General features: G+C 44.3%; 1 protein-coding gene across 2 annotated transcripts in view; it reads right to left on the reverse strand.

Annotated features, from left to right (window-relative positions):
• Kpna6 (karyopherin subunit alpha 6) overlaps window positions 1–13,769 on the reverse strand; it is a 35,058-nt gene extending 21,289 nt beyond the window's left edge. Inside the window, exon 1 of one of the 2 annotated variants that reach the window (XM_039110358.2) lies at window positions 11,525–13,769. In XM_039110358.2, coding sequence (XP_038966286.1) covers window positions 11,525–11,528 — 4 coding nt within the window. In that variant the 5' untranslated portion in view covers window positions 11,529–13,769. Of the gene's footprint in view, window positions 1–11,128; window positions 11,401–11,524 lie in introns of those variants that run through there. The other variant, XM_039110360.2, reaches the window with a different exon arrangement.
• Between the last annotated feature and the right edge of the window lie 900 nt (window positions 13,770–14,669).

A 14,669-nucleotide genomic window follows, 5' to 3' on the forward strand; every position in this document is an offset into this window, starting at 1 on the left:
ATAAATAAATCTTAAGAAACAAAGAAAACACTTCCCAGAAGATTTCACCTTGGTGATGCTGGTCTTTTCTTAATAACCACTAATTTCTTAGCCCTAGCTAACTAGCATCAATTGTTCCAGTAATGCTTTCTATTCTGGACTCTAAAGCCAGAAGAACATGGCCAAAGCTGCCGAGTTCTGCTGCTTGCAGGAGCTGGAACATGGCCCCCTTGTCCTATTACATTATCACTAGCTTTGTTTTTTCCAACTCCCTCACAGACTAAGCTTGGCTGTCCTGGATCTTGCTCTGCAGATTGACCTTGAACTCAGAGATCTGCATGCCAGTCTCCTGGGATTAAAGGTGTGTACCACCAAGCCTGGATCTAAATTTAGCTGGGTAGGATCTTGCCCCAAAATTCCTTAATCTGTTATCTCCTAGAAAATAGGATTCACTTCACGCCCACAGTAACACATTTACTCCAACAAGGTCACACCTCTTCACAGTGCCACTCCCTGGGCCGAGCATATACACACCATCACACTTGTGCTGAGTCATTTTTCAAGTCAGTTCAAGAACTTTCAAAGTTTCACTTTTGTTAAAAAAATATTTTTTATATGACTACACTGTCGCTATCTTCAGTCACACCAGAAGAGGGCACTGGATCCCATTATAGATGACTGTGAGTCACCATGTGGCTGGGAAATGAACTCAGGACCTCTGGAAGAGCAGTCAGTGCTCTAACCACTGAGTCATCATCTCTCCAGCCTCTTGCAAGTGACTTTAACCGATGAGCCATCTCTCCGGCCCTCAAAGTTCAATCTTATAGTCAAATTTTATTCTTTAGAACTGTTTGTCTTGAAAAAAATTTTTTTGATGAGGATTGTGTCTGTGTATGCAGGCAAGTGCGCCAAGCACGCATGTGGAGGTCAGGTTCAGGCCCACCAGGCTTTTGATGCAAGTGGATTTACCAACAGAATCATCTTGAGCCTTTAACAGTTCAAGAGCAGGACTGCTACTGGCACACGCATGTACGGCGCATGCACAAAAGTATATCACAAAACTATGTGACTAGATGGTTGTGATTAGAGGTTTCTTTTGAGTGCTAGATCTCAAAGTCAAATCGTAAAAGTTGATGTGAGAATTCCTGTTGGCTGCCTTGTCTGTCATTCACTATCTATCTATCTATCTATCTATCTATCTATCTATCTATCTATCTATCTATCTATCTACTTACTTAGTTTTTGAGACAGGGTCTCTCTGAGTAGTCCTGCCTGGCCTCAGACTTAGAGCTCCCCTGTCTCCCCCCAGTGCTAGGCCTGTGCCTCCACCACCAGACTCTGCCATCAAATTTCAACTTCAGTTCTTCAGATTTCTTGTGTTTTGGTAATTATTAGTAACAAGGAAGTCTTTAAAAAGGGTGGGGGACCTGTCACTCACACACACACTAAATGCCATTAAAAAACTCAGGAGTTGGAGAGATGGCTTAGTGGTTAAGAGCACTGGCTACTCTAACATAGGACCCAGGTTCTAATCCCAGTACTGCCCACATGGCGGCTCACAGAGGTGTGCTCCAGTCACAGGGGATTTGACACACTCTTCTGATCTCCATAGGCACCTGGCATAATGCATAGACATACATGCAAGCAAAACACATGGCTGATCTTGCAGAGGTCCTGAGTTCAATTCCCAGCAACCACATGGTGGCTCACAACCATCTGTAATAGGATCCGATGCCCTCTTCTGGTGTGTCTGAAGACAGCGACAGTGTACTCATATACATTAAATAAGTAAATCTTTAAAAAACAAAAACAAAAAACCCAAAAAAACTTAAAAAAAACAAAAACAAAAACAAAAAACAGGGGTTGGGGATTTGGCTCAGTGGTAGAGCACTTGCCTAGGAAGCACAAGGTCCTGGGTTCGATCCCCAGCCCCGGAAAAAAAAGAAAAAAAAAAAACAAAAAACAAACTACTTGCCAGGTATGGCAACAGACACACTTACTTCCAGAACTGATGTGTCAGAGGCAGGCAGATCTCTGTGAGTTCCAGGCCAGTCAGGGCCATGTAGTGAGCGTTGGATGGGCATGCTGTTTCATAACTTTAATCCCAACCACTGGGGAGACAAAGGAGGCAGGCGGAGATCCACCAGCTCTGCCTCCCAATTGCTGAACCAAAGGCGTGCGTGCTCCCACCGCTGCCTGACTCCACTACCTGGATGGAAAGACTGCCCCGCCCTCTCTCTGCACATTCTTTTTAGCCTAATATCTGCAGACCCCGGTGTTTTTGTTGAGTCTATGGTTTCGAGCTTTATAGAGACAAACACACAGATAAGGGAACCTCACTCCCAGACCCCACCCTCTTCACTTCCATATTCACTTGTCTTTTGCTTGCCTTCCCTTGGCCATCAGAGGTCTTCTAGATCGCCTACACATTTCACTATTACTATCCACTCGGTTGCTCAAGTCAACAGACACAGGAGGCATACGTGATGCTCACGTGATCAACTTAGCCACCGCACGAAATCAACACCCACCCTGGGGACTCTATTCCCTGCGACTAGACCTCAGTCACTGCCAGCACCATGGTCTCTTTCCAGGACTATCACACCACTTAAGGGCTCTCCTCGTGGTGGCCACTGAGATAGCATAGCAGATTAGGATGCTTACCTCCAAGACTGATACCTTGAGCAAGCTCAAGCCTGAAGACTCTACACAGTGGGACACTTCTGACCTCCACATGTGTGTCATGGTAAACCCACACTCACGCCAAATAAGTGTAAGAATTTCTAGAATTTATTACACTCCACTAGAAATGCTCACATGCAAAGAAGGAAATGAGTGGATTGCAGGGTAGGCAAAAAATGTCATAAAACTAGAAAAACCAGCAGGAAATCCTTGCGTACTGACCTGCAGATTCGGATTTTAGAAGTAGATTGAGTCTCTGAGATAAAGAGGACTGAAGCACCAGGTATGTGTTTTACAAGACTGACAAACATGCCTAACAAAGGGCAGGCCATAGAGCTAAGGCTCTCAACCTGTGGGGTGCAACCATCAGAAAACACACACTTCTGATGATCTTAGGAACCCCCAATCACAAATGTATTTTTCTTGCTCTTTCATAACTGTAATTTTGCTGTAGAGCAGTGTCTCAGTTCCTATGAACACCGTAAGCACATGTTTTCTGATGGCCTCAGCCCACAGGCTGAGGAGCACTGCCATAGAGGATGTGCAGTTTGAGAGCTTCCCTAGTACTAACACCCTATGTTTCACAAGTGGTTCGTTTTGTCTTGTTTGTTTCGAGACAGAGAATCCAGAGATGGTCTAGGCTGGCCTCCAACTCATGATCCTTCTCTGTCCAGTCTCTTGGGGGCAGGACTTCAGGTATGCTTAACCATACCCTGCCCACAAAGTATTTTTTGCAATCCAGTATTTCACTGAATCTTCACTAATAACTTTAAAAACAGTACTACTGACTGCAGACAGTGGAACATGCTTTTAATCCCAGCCCTGGGGAGGCGGAGGCAGTTGGATCTATTGAGTTTGAGGCTTGTTAGGGCTACATAGTGAAACTCTATCTCAGAAATGAAATTGCTCTACCAAAGGACCTGAGTTTAATTCCCAGCACATGGCAGCTCACAATTGTCTGTAACTCGGGTTCCAAGGGATCTGACACCCTCACACCAATACACATAAAATAAGGATATAGATAGATAGATAGATAGATAGATAGACAGACAGACAGACAGACAGACAAGACAGATATAAAAATAAAGTACTCTTTGCACATCATTTTAAGGAGCTTGAGGTTTCACAAGGCTAACCCAGCTGATGCCAGACAGTACCCTTTATGAAACTGTGCTTTAAGAAAAACCTACACAGGGCTGGAGAGATGGCTCAGTGGTTAAGAGCATCAACTGTACTTCCAGAGGTCCTGAGTTCAATTCCCAGCAACCACATGGTGGCTCACAACCATCTGTAATGGGATGTGATGCCCTCTTTGGGGTGTCTGAAGACAGCGACAGTTTATACATATACATAAATAAATCTTAAAAAAAAAAAAAAGAAAAACCTATACAGAGAGAGACTGAAGTGACAGTATCACAGTGTTCAACTACAAAGACAAAAAGAGGTGTTCGGGCTTCCTGATTAGAAGTATTATCAGTTTAAAAGATTCCATTATTTGCAGCCAGAAACAAATCGGAAAAGTTCATTATCCTATCTTAGCACCAGTATAAGACATTTGGGGACTGGAAAAATGAATGACGGATGCAGTAGTTAAAGACACTCGCTGTATTCCCAAAGGCACTGGACTCAACCCTCAGCACCTACCTAATCGTTCACAACCACCTGTAATCCCAGTCCCAGAGAATCTGATGTCATCTTCTAGCCTCTGCGGATATGAAGGGCACAAGTGATTTTTTTTTTTTTGAGACAGAGTTTCTCTGTGTAGCCCTGACTGTCCTAAAACTCACTTTGCTGGCCTCAAACTCAGAGATCTGTGAGAGATGCCTCTATCCCCTGAGTGCTGGGATTAAAGGCGTACCTGTTTACTCAAAATGTTTTTAAAAGCTATTTTGGCAGCTCAAAGCAGAGAGAGAGCTTCTCTGCATTTGTCTTCTATAGCTAACTCCTGGTCTTATTTAGCCTAGGCTAGCCCTGAACTTGCTTGTAGATGAGGATGGCCTTGAGGTTCTGATCTTCCTGCCTCTACCTATGCGGTGCTGGAATTATAGGTATTTGCCAGTGTGCATGGTTTATGAAGTTCTGGGGATCACCTCAGCTCTTTGTACATTCAAGACAACAATTCTGCTGACTGAGCTACAATCCTAGCTCAGGAAAAAAATACTGTATCTATTTTACATGTGTGCTGGCTAGGGTGCATATGTAGAGGTGCAACACAACTTCTAGGACTTTGTCTTCTCCATCCTCCACGTGTGATTTTAGGCTTGGTGACAAGCACCATTTTGCTGGATCAATCCACACTTTTAAACTACTGATTATTTACAAACTATGCCTCATAATCTTGGCATTGCTGGTGGCAATTTCAGAGTCAGGAAAGAGCTTTCTGCAGAGGCAGAACACTGCCCTTAATAGCCCATATTCTGGTAACAACTATACCAAAGCTATTAATAGTCTATTAACAGTCATAGCATGGGATCTGTTCTGAGAAGTTCAGCCTTAGCAGATGTCATCACCATGTGCACAGTCTACTTACATGGTCCTACTGAGATGGTGCATTTTACCACACACCTAGATTATATAGTAAGTCTACTGCTCATAAGCTAAAAATGCATGTTATGGTACTGAATATTACAGGAAAGACAAAATGGTAAGTATTTATGCATCTAAAAATAAAAATAGTACGAAAAAAAATAATGCATTAAAGAAAAGGCGCACGGTATGGGACACTTAGTCTGGCTGGAGTGCAGTGCTAAGTCACTTCAGGAGAATTAATAGTCAGCAGTGTACCAAAGTGTGAAGGCCTCCCTCCTCAGGCAACCAACACTGCACCTAAACTCACGACTTTTCTTTCCCGGGGCTGCAGAGCTTGTTGGGTGGCTCGAGCACTCACTGCTCTTGTGGAAGACCCATGTCTATCTATTCCCTGGACCTGCACATACTTGGCGGCTCACGAATGCCTGTAACCCAGTTCCAGGGGACCTGATGCACTTCTCTGCTCTCACAGGCACATGCCCACACAGAAACATATCTACGTACACATAAGAAAAAGTATTTATTTTTTTTAAGAATTCTTCATTTCAGGGGTTGGGGATTTAGCTCAGCGGTAGAGCACTTGCCTAGCGAGCGCAAGGCCCTGGGTTCGGTCCCCAGCTCCGAAAAAAAAAAAAAAAGAAAAAAAAAAAGAATTCTTCATTTCATATATATATATGAATACACTGTGGCTGTCTTCAGACACACCAGAAGAGGGCCTCAGATCCCATTACAGATGGTTGTGAGCCACCATGTGGGTGCTGGGATTTGAACTCAGGACCTCTGGAAGAGCAGTCAGTGCTCTTAACCACTGAGCCATCGCTCCAGCCCAGAAAAATAATTTTTTTTTAAAGATTTATTTATTTATTATATATATAAGTACACTGTAGCTGTCTTCAGATACACCAGAAGAGGGCATCGGATCTCTTTACAGATGGTTGTGAGCCACCATGTGGTTGCTAGGAATTGAACTCATGACCTCTGGAAGAGCAGTTGGGTGCTCTTAACCGCTGAGCCATCTCTCCAGCCCCCAGAAAAATAAATTTAAAAAAAAACATTTCTTTTATTTTCATGTGCATGAATATTTTGCCTATGTAAGGGAACTATATGTATGCCAGGTGCCCTCAGAGGTCAGAAGGCGTTGGATCCCCTGGAACTGAAGTTATAAATGACTGTGAGCTGCCATGTGGGTGCTGGAAATTGAATGTGGGTCCTGTGCAGAAACAAGTGATCTAAACCAGAGCCACCTCTTCAGACTGAAAATAAATTAAAAAAAAAAAAAAATCAATGACCTTTTCCTTCATTTTCACGTTTAAACTTTGAAAATCTTAACAACTTTTTGACTGTTTTATACAGTATACAACTGTATAAAAGTGTCTTCTTTCTTTCTAACCTCACTTTTTGTTTTTGCGATATGGTCTCACTGCATAAATCCAAGCCAGCTTTGAACTCCTGACAATCCTTCCTCAGCCTTTCAGTACTGGGACTGTGAAAACCAACCATATAGCACCATGGCCCACTTCATTTTCTTAAACAAACAAAACAAAACCTCTAAATTTTTTTTTATTTTTATGTGTCTGTACCTATATGTACATGTATGTGGGTGATTACGGATGCCTACAGATGTAATGCAGTTATAGGCTATTGTGAGCTGCTTGATGTGGATGCTGGGAACTGAACTTGGATCCTGTACAATAAATGCTCTTAACTCCTGAGCCTTCTCTTTAGCCCCAAAAATGTTTTTGTTTTTCAGCCAAGTATGATGGAGCGTGCCTGTAATTCTAGCATAGGGGAAGCTGAGGTAGAAAGTTCCAGGCCAGGGTTAAGGTCCTGTTTCAAAAAAGCCCAAGATACCTAAGGAAAAAAGAAAAGAAAAAGACAGAAACAAAAAGGAAAGAAAAGGTCTATTTTCTCATCTTTTTCAGCTGGAGAGACAACTCAGTGCTTAGAGCATTTGCACAGGAGGCAGTTCAGTTCCCAACAACTACCTCATCTCCAGCTCCAGAGCATCTGACACCTTCCTCTGGCCTCCACAGACAGCAAGCACACATGGTACACAGCCATGTATACAGGCACTCCCATATAAACATAACATGAATAAACCTGGGCTGGAGAGATGGCTCAGTGGTTAAGAGCACTGTCTGCTCTTCCAGAGGTCCTGAGTTCAATTCCCGGCAACCACATGGTGGCTCACAACCATCTGTAATGAGATCTGATGCCCTCTTCTGGTGTGTCTGCAGACAGCTACAGTGTACTTATATATAATAAATAAATAAATCTTTTTTAAAAAATGAACAAACCTTCTAGTTGTTGTAGAGATGGCTTAGTGGTTTAGAAATAACTTGAGAAGGTTTGCTTCTAAATACATACATGGCTGCTTAGAACGACCAATAACTTCAGGTCTAGGAGAGGAGCTGGTGTCCCCTTCTGGCCTCTGCTGTCATTGGTCACACCCACTGCACACACATGTACACACAGGCAAAGCATTCATTTTTTTAAAAAAAGGATTTTTGTTTATTTCTTTCTTTTTCAAGACAGGGTTTCTCTTTGTAGTCTTGGTGGTTCTGAATGAAACTTACTGTGTAGACCAGGAGGTCCTGGAACTCAGAGATCCACCTGCTTCTGCCTCTGAGTACTGGTATTAAAGGTGTCAGACACCCTAGGTCTGCAGTTACAGAAAATTGTGACTCAAACCCCAGTTAAAGAGCAGCTGGTGGTCTTAATGCTGAGCCATATCTCTAGTCCAATATATATTCTATGTTCTCAAGGAGGTGCATGCATGGTGGTAAGAGACAATTTGTGGCTTCCAGGGATTAAACTCAAGACATCAGGCTTGGCAGCAATCACCTTTGACCTCTGAGCCATTTCAGCCGCCCAGCTCAAACTTCTTTGAGACAGGGTCTTGTTATGATGCCCAGGCTCTTTCAACTACTGGGCTCAAAATGTCCCTGCTTCAGCTTTCTTAGTAGTTGGGACAAACGGAGCAAGCCAGCGTCCGGGGCTAATAATCTCAGGCTCTTAAAGAACTCACTAAGACTGACGAGAGGTTTTTCAGTTCTACGTTCTCTAGACAAGTAGAAGGCGTTAGTGTTACAACCATGTGGATTTTAATTATAACTGCAACGTGCTCTTCACACAAAAGCTGTGTAGTGCATGACTGTTCACAACCATTCTGACTTTGCCTGGGTTCAATACCCAGACTACTGAAAAACAAGAAGAAAACAAAAACCAAACCAACCATCTCCCCGCCAGAAAATAAACAAAACCCAGAAGGCATAGATGCAGAGCACAGTAGAGGAATTCCTATGCTTCAGTTTCTTCAACTAAAACATAGGGACCTGAGAACTAAATGAATTGATCTGTAAAGTGTCTGAAAGGCTGCAGACCGCTTAGCACGCTCCATCTACGCATGCACCAGCTGTCAGTGATACGGCTTCCAGGTAAATGTCATTTCTACAACATTTAAAATACAAACTGGCAAACAATAATCTTCTTTTAAAAAGCCAGAAAGTAGGGGCCCAGTGGTTAAGAGCACTGGCTGCGGGGCTGGGGATTTAGCTCAGTGGTAGAGCGCTTACCTAGGAAGCGCAAGGCCCTGGGTTCGGTCCCCAGCTCCGAAAAAGAAGAACCAAAAAAAAAAAAAAAAAAAGAGCACTGGCTGCTCTTCCAGAGGTCCTGAGTTCAATTCCCAGCAACCACATGGTGGCTCACAACTGGATGGAATCCGATGCCCTTTTCTGACGTGTCTGAAGACAGCTACAGGGTACTCATATAACTAAAATAAAAAGAAAGCCAGGCAGTCAGCTCTAAAGAAAAGTTATTCCAGAAGCTCCAGAACCTTCAGGTCCTAGGTAGTCTAAAATCAACTATTGCCTAGGACAACAGAATCACAGCAAGGACTGGTTTGGAGTTTACACTAATCAAGCCTCTTTGGATTTGGGGAGAGAATGTCAAACGCCCAGTCAGTAAAATAGTGGAAATGGTGATAAAATAGCCAGCACCCACTAGAACTCATCAGGTTGGGGTCTTTGCTAGGGATGGGCAAGGACAGTTGCATTACCAACACAGGCAAACAGCATAAAGACAGGCCCTGGGAGGGTGCACATAGGAGACAGTGTGATACACCAGCCTCTGGGTGAAGGCTGGCTGTCTTATAACCAGTATCCAGGGGCCTGGATTGCTAGCCCTGCACTAGTTACCTATCTTCTCAAGGCATCAATTTACTGTGGCTAAAGGGAATACCAAGGACTGCATATTGTGATTAAATATATACTTATAGATCACTGAAGTTGAGCTGGAAGTCACCTCACTCTACATACTAAAAATTCCTTCTGGGACTTTAGTCAAGTCTCATTCTTTTTTTTTTTTTTTTTTCTTTTTCTTTTTTCTTTTTTTCGGAGCTGGGGACTGAACCCAGGGCCTTGCGCCTGCTAGGCAAGCACTCTACCACTGAGCTAAATCCCCAAGTCTCATTCTTGCACTGAAAAACTTTTACATTCTAACAGGAAAAAAAAAAGGTAACTTTTTTTTTTTTTTTTTGAGACAGGGCTTCTGTGTGTAGCCCTGGCTATCCTGGAGCTCTGTTTATAGACCAGGCTGGCCTGGAACTCAGATATCTGCCTGCCTCTGCCTCCTGAGTGCTAGGATTAAAGGTATGTGACACCACCCAACTAATACCTTAAATCTTAAGAGGTTGATATGAAGTAAAATGTGGAAGGATCTCATTCGTGGCTAATGCTTACTAGCTATACTAGTTTCTTTGAGACTGTGACTCTATAAGAGTCTCACAGATTACTCCTTTCCCTCCAGGGCACCAGTTAAGCTAAGTCAATCTTACACTCTCTGGAAACTATAAGAGTGATAGAGAAAGAACTGCTGTACTGAAGGTGGGAAGAATGCTATGTTGTTTGCAGATCTCTTACCAGGTTACACATACTCCCTTCCTAGAGATGTGAAAGCTCAAACAGAGGAACATAGGGTTTCTGCTAGACATCTTCTCTATGCACAATTTTGTTTGAAAATTAAGTAACTGGATGAGAGGTAGGAAGTAGCCAGCCAGATTTGATTCTGAAATCACTGGCAGAGAAAGTAATTTATGTTCCCTCAAAATCAGAGATTTATACCAAACTCCAGAAATGCTTTATAACTCCAGAAACTCTTACAATAGGTGGAGGTCAGCAATTCACTCTGAACTTTTTTCAGTTTCATTCAGACTGAAGATTTCAAACTAGACCCACAACAAAACAAAACTTCACAACTTTATGCAGGGTTAAAACTGTCACCTCTTTCTTTTATCCCACCACTAGAGGGCCTGGCCATAAAAGGCACCAGTTAATTCCTAGGGCTCAGGAGTGATCACCCTGGTTTAATCACTGTGTGACCTTGGATAAGTTAGTTTACAACTCTAAGCCTCAGTTTCCCCATCTGTAAAACAGGAATAACAGCAGCACCTATCCCACTAGGTTGCAATTAGGCTAAACAAGACACGTTAAGCACTGACAACGATGCCTGCACGTACAGAGTAGCAAACTTAAAGTTTTTAACTTTACTGATGCCAGTAAATTATCAATGTTGGTTTTGTTTCTGAATTCGAAGACCACCACCATATTCTTTTGGGCAACGGCCTTCGTATCCTGAATCCTCTTTTAAAAAGATCAACAGGTCTCTCTTTTTTCTCCTAACCAGAATTGGCCCAGAAACCTTAAGTCTCTGACCTGTCTATGACAAGAAGTCTTGGCTTTGGTCTTTCCAACACTATGAGGGCTGTCACTGAGTCTAGCCGAACCACCCCATTTCTGCGCCGACTGGGGCATTTTCCTGGCCTTCAAAGGCCCAAGCTCTGCTAGACCCGGCCTGCCCTAGGTTACTGGTCCGGAGCTGGCCTGTCCTGCATCTCCTCCCCACAGGACTCTACCCTTTACGTAGGCAGGTAGGACTTCACCTCGTTCGGAAGCGCGTCGGCCAAATGCCCACGGAAGCAGGCTCTCGGCGGCGGCGTCCAGGCCTGCCGCCCGGAGCCCGGCCCCCAGTTCCACAGCAGGCACAGGTCGAGAGGGCAGGGCTCTGCTGTTTACCCCGGGAAGCGCGAGCTCCGACCCAAGGCCACCACGTGGGGAGACCCGAGGCGCTAGCTGTCCGGAACCAGCCCCGGAGACTGCTCCCCGTGCGGCCCTACGCCGGCCCTAAACTGGCCTGAGGGGCACTCCCGATCAGATTTCTCCTCCCATACCTATCTGGATGCTTCAGACATCTGCTTCAGACTAGAGACAGGCCCTCGCCAGACCCCGCTCCCCAACACCTCAGCCCGAACACCCATCGGCTGAGCCGCCTCACTCACCCATCGCGGCTCCGCTCGCTCAGACTTGGCGGCGGCCGCAGCGGTAGCTTCAGCGGCAGCTTCGGCAGACAATATGGCGGACCTGCAGGACGGCGGCCTGACGGGGACAAACGTTTCAAACCGTGCTAAACGCGTTCTTAACCCTCACGCCCCCTTCCCTCCAAGAGATGATAGGATAGGCATGGTTTAAAGAGAACGCATCCACTAAAGATGGCAATTCGGGACGGAATAGGCAGACAAGGCTGGAGGGAGACTAGAAGGGATATGTACTGAACAAAGTGTACCAAGCTCTCAACTGTTTCTCTTTATTTCTTCTTTATTTATTTTTTCTGAGGCCCTCTTTCCCAAAAATTCTTTATAATTAAGCCTGTATAGACCCTTAACTAAAAAAAGAATTATTTAGAGCGAGGAAGTGATTCGTTCAAGGCTGTAGAGATAAGGAAAATAAGTGAAGGTTATTCTTGTTTTTGTTCATTTGAGACAAGATCTTAACTATGTATCTGTGGCTGGCCTGGACCTCTAGAAATCAGGCAGACTTCAAACTCACAGAGATTCACTCATCTGCCTCTCAAGCGCTGGGATAAAAGGCTCCCAAACCTGTTGTTTGTTTACAGGGGCAGGGTTTCAGCTATCCCAAACTTGAACTCTAGATTCTCCTGCTGAGATTACAGGTGTGCGCTATCACACCAAGCAGAGTTTGTAATGATTCTCCAGCAAAAGGGTGTGTCAGGGTAGGGGCAGAGTATGATAACCTTTTAACAGTTTTATATTGCTGAACAGTATGACTACAACCTTCCAGTGTCTGAATTATAGCTATTGAATACACAAACAAACAAATAACAGGTTAGTGATTTGGACCTTTTTCAGTGATGAGGACCTTGAAGCATGTGCCTTTTGAATCAAGGAATTTGGGGCTGATGCTTATTATAGCTCCTTCCCCCCCCCACCCCCGTGATAGTACTCCAGTCTTCCATATCAATACACAGAGCTGAGGTTCTTTCCAGTCTTGCCAACTCCACCCAAATGTCTGGCGGATAAAGGAAAGCAACTCAGAAGTCAAATTCTATGACTTGAGGAAAAGGAATACTGTTTAAATTCCTCAGCTATCACAGTAATCTACCTCCTTATCTCACAGGCCCAATTGTTCTGCCCCACCTGCCTTTAAAACCACAGATGGTAAGGACCGGAGGCTCAGCAGGTAAAGGTGCTTGGAGCACTTTTGGATCCGTGGAATCTCTGGTGTCCAGAGATTTCCAGCTTCTGAAATTGCATGCTACCTAACCCGATATATAGATGTTCTCTCTCTCTCTCTCTCTCTCTCTCTCTCTCTCTCTCTCTCTCTCTCACACACACACACACACACACACACACACACACACTTAAAAAATAAAATAGTGTTTGGGTTGGGTTAGGGGTTTAGCTCAGTGGTAGAGTACTTGCCTAGTAAACACAGGCCCTGGAAATAGAAAAAAAAAACATGAAAAAAACCAATACAAAAAGATAAAAAACAAAACAGAAAGGTAACTAAGTACATTGTGTCCCTCTTTTCTTAGCAATTTCCCACTGGCTGCTCCTAGGAATCCGCAAACTTTTCAGTCTTTCCCACACACTGGTAGTTGGGCCACTCAGCGACAGGAAATTCAGACTTCAACCCTGCCTGAGGAACCCTTTCCTAAGCAGACCATCTTCTCTGTATCTGCATAAGTAATTCCCTCTCCTCAGAATGAATGCAGTTCCGTCCCTTGTCTTGTTTGACCATGTGGTAAGCCTTTCTTTCAAAATCCAGTTCAATTATTAGCTCTACTGAGAACTGTCTTCCCTGACAGGGTTTTCATCCTGCTCCGTGGGTTTTGTTTTGGTTTTGAGACAGGGTTTCTCTGTGTGGCCCTGGCTGTGTGTTCTTTAGCATTTCCCACTGGTTTGGTTCCAAGGTGTGTTCTTATCTTCCCATCATCTAAGAGAAGGAAGAGAGAGATCTTCCCCATCTTTGTTACCCCAATGTGCTGCACAGTACCTGCTTAACAGAGACACCAAACGGTCAAGCCTGCAGCCCATCCTCGCCAACTCATCTCCATAGCGGGAGCAGAAAGGCTCAGGTGTGTACGCCTTCTCCTCAGAACGCTCTAACGATGCTTGGAAGAGCCAGCTGACCCTTTCCACGACTCTTTTTCCCCTCTTCTAGGACACAGCCTGCCTGTAATCACATCTCCCCTCCATCCAGCCCTCCAGAGACCTTCCATTTTCTTCACTGTTATGTGTTGGAACCACATTCTGCTAGCTGGCTCCTGACGCACTGGAGTCAAGCATCCCTTTGATACTTCATTTTCACTGAGGTGGCTTTCTTCCTTTTGACCCCAGCAAACATAACGATCACCTCAGAAGCACTGAGAGCTCCAACGGGCTCCTCATGGGGCTGCCTCTTTTTTTTTTTTTTTTTCAAGAAATACAAATTTAAAAATTACCTTTTGGGGGCTGGAGAGCTGGCTCAGCGATTCAGAGCACCTGCTGCTCTTTCAGAGAACCAGGGTTTGTTTCCCAACAGATGGGAATCGCAAACCACCTGCAATCCCAGCAGGTTCAATACACTCTTCTAACCCCCAAGGGCACCAGACACACACACGGAACATATACATATGTAGGCAAAGCACTCATATACATAAAATAATAAATCTGAAGGTATGTAAAAGTTACATTTATTTAATGTGTGTGTGTGTGTTGAGAGAGGTTAAAGGACAACTTAGAGGAGTCAGTTCTCCCCTTCCATCATATTGGTCCCAGGGTTGGTACAAAGCGCCTTGACCCTCTGACCCATTTTTCTAGCATTCCCTCCCCAGTGCAGCAGTGACTACATGCTGGGAGAATCAAGTCATATCTAGGACAATAGTGTCACCACCTTTCGGAGGATTTTTTTTTATTTTTATTTTTTTATTTTTATTTATTTATTTATTTTTCTTTTCCTTTTTTCAGAGCTGGGGACCGAACCCAGGGCCTTGCGCTTCCTAGGCAAGCGCTCTACCACTGAGCTAAATCCCCAACCCGAGGATTTTTTTTTTTAATGCTGGCTCTGCCACCATGCTACCATGAGCAATCAGTAGAGTTCGGACTTTCAGTTCACCTGTGGGAGAGAACACAACAGCACACATCT

The sequence above is a fragment of the Rattus norvegicus genome, chromosome 5 (genome assembly GCF_036323735.1).
Source record: "Rattus norvegicus strain BN/NHsdMcwi chromosome 5, GRCr8, whole genome shotgun sequence".
Lineage (NCBI taxonomy): Eukaryota > Metazoa > Chordata > Mammalia > Rodentia > Muridae > Rattus > Rattus norvegicus.